Here is a 22,211-nt window from a genome sequence, read left to right as displayed (position 1 = left end):
ACTTTAGGGGTTGGAATGGAGCTTGGATATAATCTAGTCCATGGGCAGGGACACCTCCCACCAGAGCAGGTTGCTCAAGGCTCATCCAACCTGGCTGTGAACACTGCCAGGGTTGGGGCAGCCATAGCCTCCCTGGGCAGCCTGGGCCAGTGTCTCACCACCCTCACAGAGAAAACTTCTTCCTAAGATCTAGCCTAAATTTCCCCTCCTTAAATTTGAATCCATTACTCCTTGTCCTGTCTCTGCAGCTCCTAACACAGTCCCCTGCAGCTTCCCTGGAGCCCCTTCAGATCCTGTTTTGGTTTCTGGGCTGAGCTCACACTGCAGCTCATGGGCAGTTTCTCACCCACCATTACCCCCAAGTCTCTCCTCATTGCTGCTCTCAATTCCTTCCCCACCCAACCTGTAGCTGTGCTTAACATTGCCCTGACACAGATGTAGGACCTTGCCCTTCATTTGGTTGAACTCCATGAGTACTGCCTGGCTTTGGGAGATTTGGGGCTTCTTGTCTACTGGGAAAGGTTATTTGGGCTGGATCTGCAGTGCAGACACCACTGCCTTGTGTCCCACCTGCTGGATTTACCCACCTTCCCTTCCCGGAGCTGATTTTTCACGTTGAGCCACTCAGGAGCTGATTTAACCTCTCCACCAGCATCGTCACTTCACTGTTCCAATTCCAAATTTCTTAGAGTACGTACCGCAATGTGTCCAGGCAGAGCAAAGCCGAGCGGGAGGCCGAGAGGAGAGGGATGCTCGTTGGTGGAACAACATTGCCATCTTACGGTGTAGCCTCAGCCCTGCTAAGCCTGCGCTGGTTTTCTCTTTTCCAGCGTTCAAGGTCGCTGCTCCCAGCGTACAGTCTCTCTGCAGCAAGCTAAGGGAGCAGGAAAACTTCTCCAGGCTTCTCCCAGCCTTGAGATGGAGGAGCTTTACCAGGCTCAGCCTCCAGACAGGGTTTCACACACCCATCAGCATCCTCTCACCCCTCCGCAGTGTCGAGCCAGGAAATTAACCCAATCCTGGGCTGAGCCACAGGAGTGTGGCAGCAGGTCCAGGGAGGTGATTCTGCCCCTCTGCTCTGCTCTCCTGAGACCCACCTGGAATACTGCACACAGTTCTGATGTCCTCAGTGTGATAAGTACATGGAACTGTTGGAGCAAGAGAAGGTTGTGTGGAGACCTCAGAGCAACCTGGCAGGAGCTGAAGGAGTTACAAGGGAGCTGCATAGGGACTCCTGGTTAGGAACTGCAGTGATAGGATAAGGAGTAATGGATTCAGATTGAAGGAGGGGAAATTAGGCACAAGTTTTTGCTGTGAGACACTGTTCCAGGTTGCCCAGGGAGGCTGTGGCTGCCCCAACCCTGGCAGTGTTCAAAGCCAGGTTGGATGAGCCTTGAGCAACCTGCTCTGGTGGGAGGTGTCCCTGCCCAGGGCAGGGGTTGGGGCTGGGTGATCTCTAAGCTCCATTCCAAGGTCTAAAATTCTATGATTCTCGGCTCCCCCTGCAGCCTCTGCTCAGCCCCAGCTCTCTCCTCTCCATATTTGTGTTAATTCTCATTTTCTCAAGCTTCACTAATAATTTCCCACATGGCACCATATCAAATGCTTTATTGAACTCTAGATAGATTAGATCTCCCAAATTTCCCTTGTCTGGAAAAGCAATTATCTTATCAAAGAGAGATGTCAGCACAGTCTGGCACAAACTGCCTTTGGTAAACCTGTGTTGCACTTTATCTCATTTTCCTCAGTGCCTTTAATTAATGTTTCCTTCAGAATTTCTTCTATGAACTTGTCTGACTCAAAACAGGTTAACACATCCACAGCTGCTTAGCTCATGCTTTTCATTTCCCTTATCTTCCCTGAGTTTCCCTCTAATCCAGTTGCTTGAAGGGTCTCCAGCAGTGCCATTTGACCATCACAGCTCATTAGGCATCTTCGCTGTCCCCTCTGCACACCATGTGTTGTTTCTCCCTGAGCAGCATGGAGATCCCTCCAACCCCTCCAGCTTCTCCTGGGTCCCCTCCAGGGGTTTCACCACACCTATATGGTTGGACTTGATCTTAAATGTTTCTTCTAACCTTGATGGTTCTGTGATCTCCTGAAGGCAGTAGGAATTGCTCAGGATCCACCCCAATACCTATGGAGTCATGTAAAAACCCAACCTGAGTTTTTTGCCTAATCCTTTGACAGAAGGTTCCATGTTAGGCATGGGAATAGGTTGTCCAGAGAGGTGGTGGGGTCACCATCCCTGGAGGGGTTTAAGACACATCTGGATCTGTTGCTGGAGGATTTGGTTTAGGGGTTCCAGTGGTAGTGCTGGTGGATGGTTGGACTTGATGCCTGTCTCTTCTAGCCTTGATGATTCTATGACTCTGTGGCTGCTTTCATTCCCCACCACTTATTGCAGGTTACTGTCTTCCTTCCCTCCCCACTTCACATCACCTTTACCATCTTGAGCTAATTATCATAGAATCAGAGAATTTTCGGGGCTGGAATGGAGCCCTGGGCAGGGACACCTCCCACCAGAGCAGGTTGCTCAAGGCTTCATCCAACCCTTGTGTACTGGCAGGGAAGACCAGGCCATGCTCCCAGGCAGCTCTGCAGCCCCTTCATCCTCCTTCCCAGGCTGCAGCTGGCTGGAGGAGAAACATCCAGCACAGTCCTCCTGCTCCAGCCTAGAGTTCTCTAGATTTACCTTGCAACTGCCTAATTTCTGCTCAGTTGCTTCATCTCTACTCTTTGTCAAGACACGGAATTCTCTGGCAAAGACTAAAAGTGGAGCAGGGAGGGTGCCCAGGAGCAGGGAAAGCTCCATCTCCAAAGGACACAAGCCAAGCAGGACCTAGAGGCCAAGGGACAAAGGTGTGGGTGAGGGGTGGTTGCAACCAGCCCTAGTTGTCCTCCTTCCCAGTCTTTGGGGCTCGAAGACATTGTGCTGAGCTTTGTTTGCTTTCCTCCCTCTGCCCATAGGCTACAGCAAGCAGAGAACATGAGGCTGTTATTAGGGCTCCATGAAATCAAGGCAAACCTCCCAGAAGTACAAGTCATGTGCCCCAAACTACCCTTACCTGAGGGGAAAAACCCTGGTAGTGTTGTACACAACCTTCTAATGACTTTATTGCCCTTGTGATTGTTGCTCTTGTGGTGGTTAATACCTTTGTCACTGCACAAAGCCCTAACACAACCCTGGGGCAGCCACTACACAAAGATCATTTGCTTGTGTTATTCTGGAGGTGGTTCCTGTGCTGGAGGCAATAAGTACTTCCAATCACTCAGTGTAGAATGGAGAAATTCATTCCAATAATAATAATAACTACAATATTTCTTCTTTTTGAAATATGAGCCTGATGAATTCATGCATAGAGAAAGCTCTTGGTGCTGCAAAATGGGAATCAAATCAAGCAGGATTTTCTAAGACTTTTTCTGGAGGTTTTGAATGTGTTTCCTTACTCCAGATGTGCATCCAGCACTGCTCAGCACCTAAGTCCTACTCCCATTTTGTGCTTGGAGCACAGGGAGGGATCAGTGTGGGGAGATCAACGTGCTCAGGGCATTAAGCTGACTGTGTTTCATGGAACCAGGGAATGCTTTGGCTTGGAAAGGACTTTAAAGCTCATCTCAGGTGGCCATGTGTAGGGATACCTTCCACTAGAGCAGGTTGCTCCAAGCACCATCCAACCTGTCCTGGAAGACTTCCAGGGATGGAGCAGCCACAGCTTCTCTGAGCAACCTGTGCCAGTGCTTCCCCACCCTCACAAGGAAAACTTCTTCCTGATATCTAACCTAAATTTCCCTCCTTCAATTTGTCCCCATTGCTCCTTGTCCTGTCCCTGCAGTTCCTAACACAGAGTCCCTCTGCAGCTTCCCTGGAGCCCCTTCAGATCCTGCAGGTTGCTCTGAGGTCTCCACACAACCTTCTCTTCTCCAGGCTCAACAGCCCCAACTCCCTCAGCCTGTCCTCACAGGGGAGATGCTCCAATCCTCTTAGCAACTTCCCTCCAGCTCTGCCTACCCCACACACTTGGTGTGGTCCAAAAACTGCTGAGGGTGCACTCAATTTTCTTAGAGGCAGAGAAACCACTTGTTGGGAGTTTTGCCATTGTTTGTTAGGGCTGTGAACTCTGTGGGTCCAGAGAAACCCAAGTTGGCAGGAGTGAGTAGGGTTGGATTTGCCCTGGCCCGTCTTTAAATTGCTGATGGGCTCAGCTTGATGGAGGTTTTTGCCTTTCAGGAACTTCAGGACTGACACAGCCTCAGCAGCTGAAATAGAACTGGGAGTTTTCCCTGGCTCTGGGCAGGGGAAACAGAGCTGGTTCCAAGGGCAGGAGGTGTTTAGAAAGGATTTGTGCCAAGTGAGGCCCCTGAGGTGTAATGGTGTTTGCACTTACAGCCTTGAAGTTGTAGAGGCAGCAGCTCTGACCAACACATCTTCCCTGGGCTGTGGAAAGGGGAGAGAACTGCCAGGGTGAAAGTGAAATGTTGTGGGTTGAGTTAATGGCAGTTTAATAGGGAGAGGAAAAGCTCTGTGCACAACAAACAAAGCCAAGGAATTCATTCCCCACTTCCCATGGGCACGTGGGCAGTGATTCCCAGGAGAGCAAGGCTCCTTCACACCTCAGAGAGGCTTGGGAACACCAAACAGCATCTCTGCAACATACCTCCCTTCCTCCTCCTTATAGAATCAGAGAGTTTAGGGGTTGGAATGGAGCTTAGAGATCACTCAGCCCCAACCCCTGCCCTGGGCAGGGACACCTCCCACCAGAGCAGGTTGCTCAAGGCTCATCTAACCTGGCTGTGAACACTGCCAGGGTTGGGGCAGCCACAGCCTCCCTGGGCACCCTGGGCCAGTGTCAATTCATTTCCTGGTATTGATGCATCTTCCAGGCTTAGCAGACACTGTGCTTGTGCCCTGCGGAGGGAGAGAAGGATGGATTATCATGGAATCATGGAGTGGTTTGGGTTGGAAGGGACCTTACAGATGATCTAGCTCCAATCCCCATGCCATGGGCAGGGATGCCACCTACTAGATCAGATGGAGGACCTACTAGAGCACCTGCATGGCTGGATGATGTGGGAGTGAATGTGTTGATGCCTGGAGGAGCTCCCAGCTCTGGAACTGGACCCTGCCTACCCTAACTCCTGCAGATCAGGCTGCAGGGATGGCCCAGGAGTGTTTGCCCAAGGAGAGGGTTCTGCAGAGAGGTGTGTGCTCCTCACCTACGTCATTGCCGGAGGGCTGGGTTTGGACCCGAAGCCCTCCTGGTGTTTGCCTGGGCTGTTATCAGCTCATTAAGCTCTGGCTATCTCGCTGGCTTTCCGTGGGCACTGTTTGCTCTGCTTGCCTGAAGCTCTGGCATCCTCCACCAGCTGTCGGCAGCAGGAAATACTTACTTACGAAAGCAAACAAAGCCTGGGACAGGCGCTGAGCACCCTGCGCTGGGGCAAGGGGGAGCAGTGGGAACGCCCTGCCCTGTCCAGGGCTCTTTTGGATGCCTTTTTGCTACCATCCCAGCATGAGGGATTACCTGAGAGGTTCTTGGTGCCTTCTAAGCACTAATGATGGAGTTTTGGAGTGGGAAACGAGTGGATTTGCCATGTATGCAACATGCAGGTATGCAACACCCCTTGGCTGGACAGAGTTGTCAGCCCTGCTGGGAAGTTTGGATGTGGTTTGCCTTACAAAAAGCAGAGGAGAAGGGAGATAGAGCACGAGAGGAGCTGCAACAAACCTGATTGCTGGGGGTGCTGTGGAGGTGTCTTTAATAGAGTCATAGAACCAGCAAGGTTGGAGGAGACCTCTAAGTTCATCGAGTCCAACCATTAACCTGTCACTGCTGGAATCCCTAAACCAGATCCTCCAGTGCCACATCCAGATGCCTCTTACCAGGAATGGTGACTCCACCACCTCCCTGAGCAATTCCTTCTTCCAGTGCCTGACCCAAATGCCACATGGGCTGAGTGACAGTGGTCCAGCATGGCTCAGGGCTGCAGGAGGGATGTTCTCTTGGATACTACAGCTCCACTTTTCTCCCTTACAAATTATGCTGTCCTAGTGCAGGATGGTCACTGGAGTTCATACCCCTTAGGTTCCAGGCCCAGAGAAGCTCTGGGGGATCTCTCCAACCTGAGGTGGGTCATCCCAATCCTTGAGGGGCAGCTAGTGGTGCTCCTGTATGCATTAGAGCATCCCTCCTGGGACAGGTTGTGGAGACAACCTGGAGAAGAAGAGGCTCAGGGGAGACCTTATCACCCTCTACAACTCCCTGACAGGAGGTTGGAGTCAGGTGGGGGTTGGTCTCTTCTCCCAGGCAACCAGCAGCAGGACAAGAGGGCACAGACTCAAGCTCTGCCAGGGGAGGATTAGGTTGGATATTAGGAAGAGATTTCTTTTATAGAGGGAGTGATCAGGCATTGGAATGTGCTGCCCAGGGAGGTGGTGGAATCACCATCCCTGGAGGTTTTGAAGATGAGACTAGATCATAGAATCATAGATTCAACCAGGTTGGAAGAGAACACAAAGATCATCAAGTCCAACCCTACCATTGTTACTAGACCATGGCACTAAGTGCCACATCTTGTCTCAACCTTGTCCAAACTGTGGGCTGCCAACTTTTTCAGGAGTATGCTATGGAAGATGCTGTCAAAGGCTTTGCTGAAGTCCAGGTAGATTATATCCACAGCCTTCCCCTCATCCACCAGGCAGGTCAGATGTGGCACTTAGTGCCATGGTCTAATAACCATGATAGGGCTGGACTCAATGATCTTTGAGGTCTTTTCCAACCCAATTGATTCTGTGATTCTACGACAAGGAGAGGCTCTGGCAGCTGAGCAAATCTCCCCACGTGGGAGCAAACCACCCCAGCTGGGCAGGCACAGGAGCTTGTCAGGCAGCCAGTTCAGGATGTGTAGTGTTATTTGGGATGTCGTTGTGAAGGTTTGTGTTGCCTCCCTTGGGAGTACTCAGAGCATCAATCCCACTCCAGCAAACTTGTTCCTTGCCCTGTAGTAGCCTCCATAAGTGCAGATGTAAATACAAACAGCAAAGGCTGAATATACTGCAAACCACTTCCAAAAGATGCCAAAGAGCTATCTTTGCCCAGTCCCACCCACCTCCTGTGCCCCTGGCAGAGCGGTGGGACTCACCTTTGGCTGCCCAAGGACCTCCCCCTGTGAGAGCACAGCCCCAGCTCCCTGCTCAGCCTTATCTCAGCACAGCACCAAGGCAAACAGCAGAGCTGCTGCAGAGCAAGCCATGAGGCTGCTCCGAGCCTTGGCAGGGCAGGAGAGAGTGGAAAGGCAGAGTAGCTCCTCAAGCTCTCCACCACCTGTGGATACCTTCCAGTGGGGCTCAACTTGGTGTTGCTCCTCAACAGCCTGCACAGTTTTCCTGCTTTTTGCAGCCAGGAGGTAAGTTTGGCCTTTTCTCTAAGCCTGGGGGGGTTGTAGAAGCTTGGAGCAGTGACACCACCTCTTTGGAGCCTCTTTCTTTGCATCCCAACAGCTGCAGTAAATAATTGCTCTGAATACAATCTATCCTTGCACAGCTTATCCCTTTGAAAGCAGTTTCCTAATGTGCCTGGGGTTACATCCTGGAGGAATTTAGTTTTGAGCTGCAAATTCCTCGAGCTGGAAAGACACTAGAAGAAACTGTGGGTTCAAGCAATGCTGAGTGTGTCCACAGGAACAGGGAGTGTCCCAGCTGGATGGGTGCAGACCCAAAAGCAAACCCCCCTGGCTCTTGGAGGAAAGCCACAGCACTGGGAATAGGGAAGAGGTGTCTGTTTTAAAGCCCAGTGCTCAGGAGCTGTGGGAATGAGGCTTCAGTGGCAGTGGATTTCTCAGAGGAGTTGATATGTGTAGTATCTTCCTGGAATTGGTAATGCAGGTGACTTGCTTTGGAGAGTGTGAGACTGAAAACAGAGCTCAACTCCAGGCTGGGCAAACTGGGGTTGAAATAACCCACTAACTGGGATTAAAAAAAAAAAATAACCAGTGATTAAAAGAAAACTTTTTGGCAAATGAGGAGTAGGCTTAGTCCCTTGTTCAAGCTGAGCCCAGGACCCTGCAGGGCTGGGAGTGCCCATGGGCTGCTCTGCTGGGGGAAAATTATGCTAGATATCAGGCAGAAACTTTTCCCTGTGAGGGTGGTGAGACACTGGCCCAGGTTGCCCAGGGAGGCTGTGGCTGCCCCAACCCTGGCAGTGTTCACAGCCAGGTTGGATGAGCCTTGAGCAACCTGCTCTGGTGGGAGGTGTCCCTGCCCAGGGCAGGGGTTGGACGTGGATGAACTCTGAGCTCCAAGGTAGCAAGAGTACAGGATGAAGTCCAACCAAATGAAGGGCAAGGTCCTACATCTGGGTCATGGCAATCCCAGGCACCTCCAGGTTGGGTGGGGAAGCAATTGAGAGCAGCAATGAGGAGAGAGACTTGGGGGTGATGATGGGTGAGAAACTGCCCATGAGTTGCAGTGTGAGCTCAGCCCAGAAACCAGCCCAGGCCTGGGCTGAGCCACAGGAGTGTGATAGGAGAGCAAGGGAGGTGATTCTGCCCCTCTGCTCTGCTCTGCTGAGACCCACCTGGAATACTGCACACAGTTCTGGTGCCGTCAATGTAAAAAGGACATGAAACTGTTGGAGCAAGTCCAGAGGAGGCCACGAAGTTGCTAAGAGCACTGGAGCATCTCCCCTGTGAGGACAGGCTGAGGGAGTTGGGGCTGTTCATCCTGGAGAAGAGAAGGTTGTGTGGAGACCGCAGGTGAACCTGCAGGAGCTGAAGGGGCCCCAGGGAAGGTTCAGAGGGATCTGTGTTAGGAGCTGCAGGGACAGGACACTGAGTAATGGGTTCAAATTGAAGGAGGGAAATTTAGTTGATTCTGCTCTTGCTGCTGCTGCTGTTCCCTGAGGCCTGTGGTGCTGGGCTGTTCAGAAGGTGTGTGCTGCAGCTGAGCATTGCTGGGCAGCACAGCCTCTGTTATCTCCAGCCTTGGGAACGTGGTGTTTCCATACCAGTGCTGTTTGCTCTCCATTCCCTGTCTTCCGGCCACACTCCATAGCTGCAAGGAGGCCCTGGGTGCCTCTCCCAGCACAGACTCCTCTGCAGGGAGGAGACAACAGGAGAAAGTGGGAAAAACTAGGTGGAAAAGGTAGGAAAAGTTGTCATAGAATTGTATAGAGTCCCAGGCTGGTTTGGGTTGGGAGACCTTAAAGTTCATCTCATTCTACCCCTTGCCCTGGGCAAGGGACACTTCCCACCACCAGCCCAGGTTGCGCCAAGCCCCATCCAACCTGGCCTGGAACACTCCCAGGGATGGAGCAGCCACAGCTACTCTGGGCAACCTGTGCCAGTGCCTCAGCACCCTCACAGCAAAGAATTCCTGCCCAATATCTAATCTAAACCTGCTCTTTTTTACTGCTGGTAGTAAAAGCAGCATTCTCTCCTCTTCAGGCTGCTTTGCCCAGCACATTGTGTCCATGACCACATTGGTGCCTGGTGGCTTAGATCTTTGTCACCTACTTCACCCCTGGCACCTTGTCTGGGAGCTTGGGGTGTGCTGAAAACCTGCAGTGGCAGTGGAGAAGCACAAAGTGTGTTATGCAGCAGTGATGGGAACAGTCACTGCTTTCATAGCTCATCTGATGAGCTCCAGCTCTGAGAAGTGCCTCAGGAGTTTCCTCAGCTCCAAGCACACACTCATCACCTGCAGGGGAATTTCCACAGGGACTTATCTATATTATGCCTAGGTGACATGGCAATGCAGGTCATTAATTATCCCAGCACACAGAGCTCTGTTTCCTCTCATTCCCTTTAATCAGTCAAGCTTTGGACACTTCCAGGACCTGCTTGGATGTTGAGTTGTCACTCCATGTGTTGTTCCCTGGCTCCTGATCCCTGCAGAGCAAACCTGAGCTGCTCATCTGCAACCAGGTGACATTTCAGGAGGGCATTTCCTTGTGTCCCAGGGCAGTGCAGATAAGGTTCTATCCTGCCTCTGACCAGCAAGAACTCCCTGGTGCTGTATAGGCTGATGTTCTGGTTGGAGCTGGGTCTGATGTAGGTACAAGATGGAGCTCACCTAAAACCTGTCCTTTCATTCTTGTAGGTGGGTCCCAAAGCTTTTCTGGGCCTGAGATCCAGCTGGTTTTCCTCTGTGCTTCGGTGTCCTGCCTTCAGAAATCCCTTTGTATGCTCCAGCCAGTTTGGGTGTCTCCAGCAGGGAGCTGGGCTTTGAGGGAGTCGGAATGCCACCAGGATGGCCAGAAGAGAAGCTGGAAATGTAGATTTGTCAGAACCATAATCCAGGTAGGTCCTAATTCCTTGCTTGGCCAAACCCATCCACTTTCTATCCCTACATCTGCCTCTCTCTGGGCCAGCAGTAGCCTCCATCCCTGCAGGACCTGAGTCCCTCACATCCCTCAGGGTTGAAGTGTGAGCAGAAGGGCCAGACTGGGACAAAGCTTTGGTGCCTACATGCATCATGTTTCAGCTTTGGCTGACATCCCCTAAACTGGAATCATGACTTTCCCCCTGTGACACTCACAGCCCCTTAGCCACCTCTTTCCACTGGTACGTTTTGCTCCTCAGATCCCCTGGGTATCTCCTGCTCCTGGACAAACACGTGTTGGCGTGGCACTGCAGTGCTTGGGAACAGCTTCCTACCCCAGGGGTGGCTCTGGGGGCCCTTACCTTAGTGTGGGATGAGATGATCCTCCTCCTCTTGCTCTCTCCCTTAGTCCTTCTTCATCTCCCAATCCAATGACTGCATAGCTGTGCCATGAGACACAGTTGCTTGTTCCTACTCTCAGCCCTCTCCTGGTCCCCCTGCCTGTCTGGGCGTGAGGAGGTGGGACCCCAGAATTTCATCCCACAGGGCAAAGCCCTCTGCACCCTGAGAGGGCTTGGCACCAGGCTTGGCACCAAACTGCTTTCCTGCTCCACTGTCCAAAGTCACATCCTACCATTTCCCAGTCCTGCTAAGTAACAAGTGACAGGAAAAGGAGTAATGAGGAGAAATTGGAAGAGGGAAATTTAGGTTAGATATCAGGAAGAAGTTTTCCCTGTGAGGGTGGTGAGACACTGTCCCAGGTTGCCCAGGGAGGCTGTGGCTGCCCCAACCCTGGCAGTGTTCACAGCCAGGTTGGATGAGCCTTGAGCAACCTGCTCTGGTGGGAGGTGTCCCTGCCCAGGGCAGGGGGTTGGGGCTGGATGATCTTTAAGGTACATTCCAAACCTTTAACACACTATGAAGCTATGAAACTATGACTCACTGACATCTCTGTTTGCTGTCCCTTGTCTTTCCTCAGCATCCCTGTGGGAGGCATGTCCCCAGACGCCCAGGGAGAACAAGAATGTTGAGGAAATTCCAGATCTGCCTCTGTTTCTTCTTCATCTCGGGCATTTTGTATGAGATCTCCCTCCTGTCTGGCTGTGTGTTCTCCTATTTGCCTATGGCCCAACAGTACTTGACACCTGAGCAGGTTTTGAACCTTGGCAAGAGCATCATTTTTCTGGAGACCACAGAGCGCCTGGAGCCTTCTCCACTGGTGTCCTGCTCTGTGGAATCTGCTGCCAGGATCTACCAGGACAGGCCCATCATCCTCTTCATGAAGGGACTCACAAATGAAACAGCCTTGGACTTGAACTCCAGCTATGCAGCCTTCTCACTTCTGTCTTCTATGAAGAATGTCTTCATCTTCCCTCTCCAGATGGAAACTGTCTTCCAGGAGACACCTCTGCTCCAGTGGTACAACCAGGTGAGCATCACAAAGTGTTCAGAGCCAGGGTGGATAGTCCTGAGCAACCTGGGCTGGTGGGAGGTGTCCCTGCCCAGGGTGGGGACTGGAACTAGATGATCCCTAAGGTCCATTCCAACCCCTAAAAGTCTGTAATTCTATGATTCATTCCAGGTTGGATCAAGCCTTGAGCAACCTGCTCTGGTGGGAGGTGTCCCTGCCCAGAGAGATTGGAACTAGATGATCTTTAAGGTCCATTCCAACCCTGTAACATATTCTAAAAAGGGAAAACAGGAAAACAGCTCTAAATAGAGATGGGGAAAGTCCTGGATAGGCTTAAAACTGAGGAGCACAGGAGTGGCTGTGTGAAATGAGTCCCTGTTTGCTGGGAATAGATCCCTTTTGGCTTTGTTTTGTCTTGTGTTGCTCTCTCTGTTTCTGGAACACCTCATCAGCATTTTCACCCCTAGCTGGAGTGTCAGAGTTGTTGGCAAAGGGAATATTGGGGCAAATAGATTCCATGCATGTTTGGAGCAAACAGTGCTTAATAATCCTCCTCAGCAGCAGCTGCTTGGCCACAACACTGAGCACTGCCTAGTGCTGCTGCACACTAACTGAGCAGCTGCAGATAAGATGTGGGAGTGATTTCAGGGCTTAGAATAGCAATACACAAAGCCAAGGTGGGATCGTGTGAGCTCCACCCTGGCAAAAGTTCCTGGCGAACTTCTTGCAAGGAGCTTTTGTTCCATGTGTTTGGCAGGGCAGGAGTAATTCCTCCCCAAAGTCCTGAGGGAAAAAAATGACTCCAAATGCCAACAATGGCAATGAAAAGGTTCAAAGACTTGGGAGTGCTCAGGGAGTGTGTTAAGTGGGTTGTGTTCCACTGCAGGAGCAGGGAATGATTCATGGCATCATTGGCTTAAGGTTGTAGTTCCATCAAATCACCAGGGAAATGTTCCTGCATTCCTGGCTGTTCCCTAAGCATTGTCCTGGGAAAGAAAGGAACTGCAAGGGGATGCTTTGCTCTCCAGCAGGAAAAGTCCCTGGTGCTCTGTTGGGATTCAGTGAGGGTCTTTGCACCACCTCAGCTGAGCTCCATTTCTTTCCAAGGGATCTGGCCCATCCCTAACCTTCCTTGGTGCCTCAGCATCTCCTTCCCAGGGGCCTATGCCACTCTACAGCCAGAGCTGAGCTGGGAGGATGAGGCAGTCCAGCCCCTTCCTGCCACAAGCTGAAGTAACAGTGCAGGAGCACAAACATTTGGCCAATGTGACTCATTTTCCAGGAAAAACAAGCTCAGGGGAGTGGTGGCTTATGAACCATTTTATTTTCCCTTGCACTACTCAGGTCCCTCTCAAAAACGTAGGGGGGAAGTTCCTGGGAGAAAAGCCCAAAGAACAGTCAGTGGTTTGGGCACCAAACTGCTTTCCTGCTCCTCTGAGTTTTCTGAGATTTCCAGAGATTTAGGGTGGAAAATGGAGCCTCATTATCTGTGGCATCTGGAGGGGATGTTGTTGGTTACCTCAGCATTCAGAGGGTTTGAGTGATGGGCAATATCTGGCAGCTAGAGAATTTCCACGGCCATCCTGTGGCTCAGCAAGCTTTGGGGCAATCCACCACCTCTTTGCCCCTCAAGAAGCCATCAAAGCCAGGCAATGTGGAAACAAACATTCCTTGAAGGTCCCTTCCGCCCCTTCCTGCCCAAAGCCACCTCCTCATCTCAGGCCATGCAAAGGCTGGAGGAGGAAAAGCCTCTTGGGGCAATTTCCAGGTGCGCAGAGCAGTTTGGTAGTGCCACTTGCAGCTCAGTGGGGTGGGTGAGGTCCATTCCCTGCAGCAGCATCACTGTATCCCCTCTCCACCCCTGCAGGTGGTGCCAGAGCAGGAGAAGAACTGGGTGCACATCAGCTCTGACGCCAGCAGGTTGGCTCTCATCTGGAAGTATGGAGGCATCTACATGGACACAGATGTCATCTCCATCAGGCCCATCCCTGAGGAGAGCTTCCTGGCAGCACAGAAGTCACGTTTCTCCAGCAATGGCATCTTTGGCTTCCCTGCACACCACCAGTTCCTTTGGGACTGCATGGAGAACTTTGTCCTCAAGTACAACGGGAACATCTGGGGCAACCAGGGGCCCTTCCTCATGACAAGGATGCTCAAAAGCATCTGCAACCTCACTGATTTCAAAGGGACTGAGGACCACAGCTGCCACAACATCTCTTTCCTCAATCCTCAGCGTTTCTACCCCATTCCTTACCCAGCCTGGAGTAGGTACTACCAGGTGTGGGATAAAAGCCCCAATTTCACCCACTCCTATGCTCTGCACTTGTGGAACTTCATGAACCACAACAGGAAGGTTGTGGTTGCAGGGAGCAATACTCTGGCTGAGAAGCTCTACAAGGCCTACTGTCCCACCACCTATGAGGACCTGATCCAGAATGCACAGCAGAGGGATTTAACACACCCTGAGGACACTGTGTGACATGCTGGAAGGAGGAGAAGGGTGATCCTTCCAGCCCTCCCTATCCTAGGGCTAAAACTCAGTCCCCACTGGTGCCAGGAACTGGTTTGTAGGAGAAAGACAGACCTTTTCATTCACCATCCCTACTCCCTTGGGATGCTGTGAATGTTGGTGGGTATCCATGGGACGTAGCCTCCAGGGACACTAAGGACACCTTTGCCTCAGTTCTGTTTCCTTAGAGGTGCTCCTGACCCAAACCTTCCTGAACCAAATGGACTTGGAGCCTTCTAGTGAGCTTCTCCAAGGGAAAAGTTCCTAAAGAGGTCCATGGACTCCTGGAAGGAGTTTGATCTCTACACCTCTGGGCACTATCGGCAACTACACGTGTCAGAGGACTTGGAAACACCACAGGCTTTGGACTGGGCTGAAGCCTCTGAGGCAGATGAAGATGGAGGACAGAAACTGCTACTGAAGAGAAGCCCAAACCACTGACTGTTCTTTGGGCTTTTCTCCCAGGAACTTCCCCCCTACGTTTTTGAGAGGGACCTGAGTAGTGCAAGGGAAAATAAAATGGTTCATAAGCCACCACTCCCCTGAGCTTGTTTTTCCTGGAAAATGAGTCACATTGGCCAAATGTTTGTGCTCCTGCACTGTTACTTCAGCTTGTGGCAGGAAGGGGCTGGACTGCCTCATCCTCCCAGCTCAGCTCTGGCTGTAGAGTGGCATAGGCCCCTGGGAAGGAGATGCTGAGGCACCAAGGAAGGTTAGGGATGGGCCAGATCCCTTGGAAAGAAATGGAGCTCAGCTGAGGTGGTGCAAAGACCCTCACTGAATCCCAACAGAGCACCAGGGACTTTTCCTGCTGGAGAGCAAAGCATCCCCTTGCATTTCCATTCTTTCCCAGGGCTATGGCAATCCAGCCAAGCAACTCAACCTGCAAATCTGTGTCTCAACAGCTGTTTGTCCCTTGGGGGCAGAGAGGTGTGGGCAGCTCCTGTTTCCCAGCTCCATAATGCTATCTTCTGTCAACACTCAGCTCCTGAGCCACCACTGGTCCGGGAATGCCCCAGGAATGTGGGATTGAGCAAGAGAGAGAGCTCTGTCTCTGCACACAGGCTTGGTGTGCTCTTCTGGGGCAGCTCCAGGCTCCTTCCAGCCCTGGGGACCCAGGGTCAGCCCAGCTGCACCAGGAAGGGTTGGCAGAGCAGGAACACACCAGAGATGAATAGTTTTCCACCCCATTTCCTCACCTGTCCATGTTGGTTTAGCTTTGCTTCTGCCTCTATTTCCTGCTTATTGTATCAGGAGTTGCTTTTCCTGCAGGACTTTGCCTTTGCAGGGCTGAGGGGATGCAGAGGATTTGGGACCATCCATATCCTGAGAGCACTGGGATGAAGCTGCTGTTTGGCTTGAGGTGTTGTGTGGGGAGGAAAAGGAGGTGCTGGGGGCAGAGGGGATGAAGGAATGAGCTTGCTGGTCTCCTTGGATGTGCAGAACATGGCAGCACCATGGCCAGAGCTGCTTCACCTGGGCAGAGCTGTCCTAGGCAGCTGCTGGGCTATGGGAGGGATTTGGGGCAGGAATTAATAAGGTGAGAGGACAAAGTTGCCCATTTGTAGAGGGATGAAGTCTGCTGAGAACAACCAGTTGCTCTGGGGTTGATGGGACCCATGTCCTCAGTGCAGAGAAGGATCCCACCAGCCCTTCCCCAGCACTGGTCCCAGCACTCACCTTTCCTCCAGCCAGGGCAGAAGCCACCCTAGGTGGGAAGCAGAGGCTTCTGAAGGCCCTGAGGAGAAACCCAACCCTCCTGGAGCAGTTTCACCCCATCCTGGAGGATGTGCTGGAAGAAAAGCTGGAGACCATGAGGGTAAGTCTGTCCCCCCAGTGGCAGCATTAGCTGTGTCAGCCCTGACCTGCTGCAGGGACACACACACTGCTCTCAGCTGATTGTTTGGGGCATGGGGGGAGCAACCCAAGCACTAAGAGGCATAAACCCCACCTGTCTGGAGCCATCACCCTCTAAAAGGCATTGGGGGTGGCAGAGGTAGAATCACAGGGAATAAACCCTGTGCTCCCACCTCTGAGGCTTCTTAGCAGTATCTCCCAAACAAATCTTCCTCACAAGCAGCTTTTCATATGCTAAATGACCCAAGGCTCCCTCTCTTCGAGGGCAGGAGGGTGTTGGGGGGCACAGCAGCCCCTGGCACGGGGATATCAAGGAGTCTGGCTGGCCAAACCCTTTTCATGCGAACCATGTGAAACAGTAGTTCCTAGCAGCCTTCCCGAGCTCCTGGTGGTGCAACATCACCACCTAGCACCCGGTAGAGCTGCTGCAAGGGCTCTCAGCAGCACCAAGCTGAGATGCTCCAGCCCTTCAAGCTTCAGACACTTCTCCTTTGGGGCCCAAAAGCAGTGCCTGAATGACTTTGGATTGGAATGGTTCCTGGAATGCTTTTGAGGAGCATCACTGGGTTGGTTTCACATGTCCCTCCTTCCCCTGATGTGTTGTTTGTGGTGAAGGCAGCAGAGGTGCCCAAAGGAAGAGCCCTAAACCCCCTTTCACTTCCCTTTTAATCTCTCCAAGCCCAGGACATTCCTGGTCACAAAACCTCCTTGAGCTGGAAATTCCTCCCAAGTGTAAATGCTGCACATGCCCTAGGGGATAGAAATTGCCTCAAATAACTTATTTGTTCTTTAGTAATCATTTCCCAAAGCAAATCTGGGCTGTTCGCTTGGGATAGGTTGTGCTAGGTGTCAGGGCTGATGGGGCCATCAGCCCAGTGAAGTGACATCCCATGCTCTAAACTCACTTCCTGGGAGGGTCTGTGCCCACCCACTGATGGCCATGGGGGCTGTGTCCTTCTCCATGGGGCAACAAGCTGGACAAGGGCAGGATTTAAGGGGATGCAAGTGGCTTGGCCTGATATGTTCAGCAGAAAATGTCAGCTGTCCCTAAGATCCTGAGAGGAGGGAAATACAAATCTCTTTTCCCCCTTTTCCACCCAACCCCATGGCAGTTGGGCTGTGTGGTTCCCCCAGGGGCTACCAGGAGGTGGATGCTGCTTCTCCTTGCTCTCTCTATTGCCTTCCAGCTCAAAGCCTGAAGCCCCCAGGTCCCTTTGTGGTGCCAAGGTGACCCCACCTGCAGTAGAGCCTGAAGCCTTGGTGACTCCCAAGGCCATTCCTTGCAGCAGAGCCTGCTCCACCCAGAGCCCTCTGAGGACTCTCCAGGACATCCCTGGAGCCAGAAGCTCCTAGCAAGGGCTTGTCCAATGGTCGAGGTGAGTCCCATCAGATACTTTTGCTCTCCAGGCAGGCAGTGCACAGGACCCTTAGACACAACCTGATTAGTATTCCAAGTGCTGTCCAACCCTTTGGAACTTGCTAGGTGGTGGGTGATGTGATCCTCTAGAAGGGTTTGTTTGGGAAATGACTTTCCTGGGACTCCTGGCCCACATGGGATGAGTCAAACAACATTTATAGCAGTGCATTTATCATCTTGGGCTCTTTAAGGTATGACATAGTGGAAAATGCAACAGGAAAATTGGCACCTCTCCTTTGTCATATCATCAGAGAATGTTATGGAGTTGGAATGGAGCTTAGAGATCATCCAGTCTCCCCAGAACAGGTTGTTCAAGGCTCATCCTACCTGCCTTTGAACACTGCCAGGGTTGGGGCAGCCACAGCCTCCCTGGGCAACCTGGGACAGTGTCTCACCACCCTCACAGGGAAAACTTCTGCCTAAGATCTAGCCTAAATTTCCCTCTCCCCATTTCTCCCCATTGCTCCTTGTCCTGTCCCTGCAGCTCCTAACACAGACTCCCTCTCCCAAACGTGGATTTCTGCCCCCTTTCCCCCTTCTCTGGGCTCCTCTCCGGTCTGAGGTGAGAGAATTTGAGCTGAGAGCTCCTCCCTGGAGGGTATGGACAGGGAAGGGACATTCCTCTGCCAGCAGCCACTGGATGGTGCCACAAGACCAGTAATGGGCAGCAGCTCTCTGCAGCCTCCCCAGGGCTGCTCCTGGGCTCTAATTCCCTCTTTTTTGGAGAGACTCCAATATTGGGGCTCACCCTTCTGCCCATCCACATGTGTAACCTTTCCAGATGGGACTGAATGTTGGGCAGCAGAATGCCCAGGAAGGGCTGGGCAGGAGAGGAAGAATTCATTTCTCTGAAGAAGAAAATTGCTTTTCACAAAACTATTCCCAAATAAGCAGCAAATACCTTTTTACCTGTCCAGAAATGCCAGGTAGAGGTAGCACCAACCATTTGCTCCTGGGAGAAGGGGGAGAGGAAACCTAGGCTGGACATTAGTGCTTTAGGCACCATCCAAAACTAACAGGCAAATCCATTTGTGCTCAAAAGAGCAAACAGGCAGGAAAAGGGCAGGAAGCAGGAGCTGCTTTGCCTTGCCTATGTGGCAAGTTTGGTGCCAAAGCAGGTGCCTTGTTCTTGCCAGCAAGGGCAAGAATCACTCTGAGATTGGTTTCCACAGCAGCTTCCATGCCTGAGCTGCTTTGGAGCTGTTGTAGGTAGATTAATGCACTCATAGTCCTGCAAAAGTGGAGAGAAAACCTATTTTCCTTTCCTTAAAGTTTGGGAAAGTCCCAGAATAGCTGAGCCTTGTGCTAAGGGAAGGGTCACACTCACACTTTGTCAAAGGAATGAGACACACAGTCCAAGGGGTTTATTGTAGGTTGTACATACTCGACCAGAATGGTCAAGGGGAGGTTGTTCTCTGCACATCCCATGGCAGGGAATGGGCAGGGGAACCAGGAAGGGTCTCCAGGGGTTAGCACAGCTCAGGGACTCTGGGGAAGAGGAGAAGGAAAGGAAAGGGAGAGGAGAGGGTTTTCCATCCCTTCAACTCAGCACAGCTTGGAGGGTTTTCCCTCCTTGCTGAGGCCTCATTTCTCCTACCAGAAGTGACTCCTTTAGCTTCATCCTCCCTGAGGACAGGAAGAAAGCTCAGAGTGGGCAAGGTAAAGAAGTAGTCAACTTAAAGAAGGAGAAATCACACAAATCAGAGCTTTCCTTTAGAAAAAAAACCCAGCCCTTTGTACTGCCATGCCAAGTGTATGAGTTAGTTCTACAAGGGTTAACCCAACTGATTTCTGTGCAAACTTCTTCCAGCTGCTGGGACAGAGCCAACCAGGACATCCATGGACATCACTCCCTTCCCATGGGGCAGAGCAGCTCTCCTGAAATCGTTGATCATTGCCAAGGGGAGTTTAATGTCATTGGAATCTCACTCTCTGCAAGGTAATATATTTTTTTTTTTGGGGTTTCTCAAGGCCATTTTTTGGGCTGCAGTTACTGCTAAGCCTTTGCTTTAGAATATAAGATGAAGCCACAGCACTCCCAAGCTCTGAATGCAGCACAACTCTCCCAAATAATACCAAGCTGGGGTGGGGAGGGGAATGAAGGAGAAGAAAAAATCATATCAAATGTTTTTCAGCTGGAATCTCTCAGCCAGAGAGTTATTCTCCCAGAATATTTGGGGCAAGCACAGTGTCATAAATCTTCGTGCTATTAATCCAGAGACTCATTCATCTCTGTTCAGCTCCATAAAGGCAATAACCTTGTCACTATAGGCAGGGAGATTGGGCTTTTAATTGCATATAGATTTCAGGAGAGTTCTTATCTCCTAGGCCAATTTGTAGCTTCAGCTATACCTCTTTGCTCCCCTTGGGCAGAGTCCATGCAAATCTGCTGTGTCTCACACCCAGAATTGGTGCAGGAGCTCAGCAAGGACCTAGACACTGCTCTGCTGGCAGATAACACAGCCAACCTTGGCTTTATTAGGCCAGCCTAGATTTAATTAGCTCCTCTGAAATGGGATGTGATGGAATGGATGGAAACAAAACCACATCACCAGTCATGGTTTGCCCCACTCATCTCCTTTGGCTCCAAAAGTGCTTCCCAAAGCATCGTTTGCCCTGCAGGTTTTAGGCTCCCCAAACCTTCCTTTACCCTGAAGGTTTTGGCTCCACAAGTGCTCCCCAAACCTTCCTTTGCTCTGCAGATTAGTGACAAGAAAGGCGAAATAATAGATGGGAGGATTGGGGTTTTTTTTTCCCCTCTCCCTCCCTCCTCAGGAACTGCACCAGATAAGGTCCTTCCCAGCCAGACCATGTGAGCAGCAGCTCCATCAGCTGTTACCACATCCCAAAGAGCCTCAGCAATAAATGTTCCTCTGCTTTGCACTGGAGAATTTTGTCAGGGAAGTTCAGCACATTCAGATATTTCAGACTCTAAGTTCTGGGCCTAGGCAAAGAAATGAAAACTGCTGGTGGGACATTTGAGATCTACTGAGGGCAGAAATTCCCTGATCCAGCTGTGGCTCAGCTCTGTGCTGCTCTCCAGATGTTCCTGCCCACAATCTTGGCATCTCCACACATCAAAGTGAGACCCAGAGATAACTAACTGCTCAGGGACTTTGTGCTGCCCAGAAATCAACTGCAGCTCTTCAAGCTGCTTCCTTGGAATGGTTTTGGAGCCCTACCACAGTCATAAACTTGTATCTCATATTTTTCTGCATGTTTTCCTTGCCTGTTTTCCTCACTTTGTCCTTTCCCCTCAGCACCACTTGAGTGGTTCCTATCTAAACCAAACACTGCTGTGTTCTGCAACCCCTTGCAGAGGAGGCTGTGAGGGGGGAGAACATACCAGCAATTCTTCTGCTTTCCTAAGAGCAAGGAAGTGTTTAGAAGTGTTTAATTTCTCCCTTGAAACTTGCTGAACTCTACTCCCCAACAAGCCCAGGGGCCCAGCAAGGACCTCTGACTTCATCCCATCACTTGAGTTGGGTCCCTGGTGCTTATTCATCAGTTCTCTGATCTTTTGGGTCATCACATCACTAATTATATCTTCCAAAGCTAGAAAAAAAACCCTAATCTCTTGGTTGTTTTTTTTCCCCTCCCACCATGTCCATATCACTCCCAAGGACCTGCAGAACCCAAAGTTGAGGTGAGTTCAGAAACGTTGGAGGTGTTGGTGGTGGCAAGGAGAAAACAAGTGGAAAATAGTGATTTTTGGGTCTTTCTGGTTTAATATTCCTGTAAAAAATAAACACAACCAACAAAAGACAAGCACAAAAATAAATTCAGCATGCAAAAAAAGGGTGGAAAAGGTTAAATTCCTAGGGAGAGATGGGGGAGAAAACCATAGCAAAGAGTATGGACCTAGTTCAAACAGGACAGGAGTGAGCTCTGCAAAAGGGAATTGTTCTTCTTTAAAAGCAGAGCCTGAAAACAAGTCCTTCAACAGTGTGAAAGGGAGAGGCAGCACTGATTCCAGCAGGGAATTATCCCAAGGGGCTAAGAACTAGCCTGAGGTGACAAAACAGCTATTTTGGAGGGTTTGGAGCCCTTTTTTTCCTCCCTTAGATATCCCTTTGCTCTGCTCACAGGCACTTCCCAGAGCTTCCTTGCTGCTGGATTGGCTAGAGGAGACAACATCTCACTAAGGAGTTAATCTTGCCATCACTAGGGGGGAGAATTAACACCAGAAAGTTCTGGTGTTGCTGTGGAGTTACACACATCTAGTGCTCCCCTGGGATTTCTGCTCCAAATGTAGCTCTAATTAATCCTAAATGAGCAATTTCTCCTGGTTTCATTGCTGATGACGTCTGCAGGAGCACTGGGCACACCTGGAGGTTTGGAGCTGTTACAGCATGGGAATAACAATGGATTATACATATTCCCTGCAGAGAACAGAAGAAATAAATACACTTTGGTTCCAACAAGTGTCTAAGTCCCAGAAGTGAGACTAAATCTCACAGCAGATCAGTGTTGGAGCACAGGCAGCAAAGCAAAGGTGTGGCTGAGGAGAAACAGGTCCCAGGGAGGGAAAGGCCATGGCTAGGACGTTTCTAGGCATTGGCCAAAGACAAAGGGACACAAGTGAATCTACTTCAAATCCAAAGCTCTTATGAAATGGGAATTTGCACTAGTAGAGCAGTTAGGAAAGGGCACAAGGAACTGCTCCTGGGGACAAACCAGGAGCAAAAGAGGCTAC

The 22,211-nt window shown here is 51.1% G+C and overlaps 1 protein-coding gene across 1 annotated transcript; it reads left to right on the top strand.

Moving 5' to 3' along the window:
* Positions 1-10,182: 10,182 nt before the first annotated feature.
* A4GNT (alpha-1,4-N-acetylglucosaminyltransferase) lies at positions 10,183-14,211 on the top strand. Its single transcript, XM_009073870.1, has 3 exons — positions 10,183-10,299; positions 11,301-11,750; positions 13,600-14,211. The coding sequence occupies exons 1-3, from the start codon at positions 10,183-10,185 to the stop codon at positions 14,209-14,211; spliced, it is 1,179 nt and encodes a 392-aa protein (XP_009072118.1).
* Positions 14,212-22,211: the final 8,000 nt, after the last annotated feature.

This window comes from Acanthisitta chloris, unplaced genomic scaffold (genome assembly GCF_000695815.1).
Source record: "Acanthisitta chloris isolate BGI_N310 unplaced genomic scaffold, ASM69581v1 scaffold5174, whole genome shotgun sequence".
In the NCBI taxonomy this organism is placed as follows: Eukaryota; Metazoa; Chordata; class Aves; order Passeriformes; family Acanthisittidae; genus Acanthisitta; species Acanthisitta chloris.
This window is presented reverse-complemented; position numbering and strand designations above follow the sequence as displayed.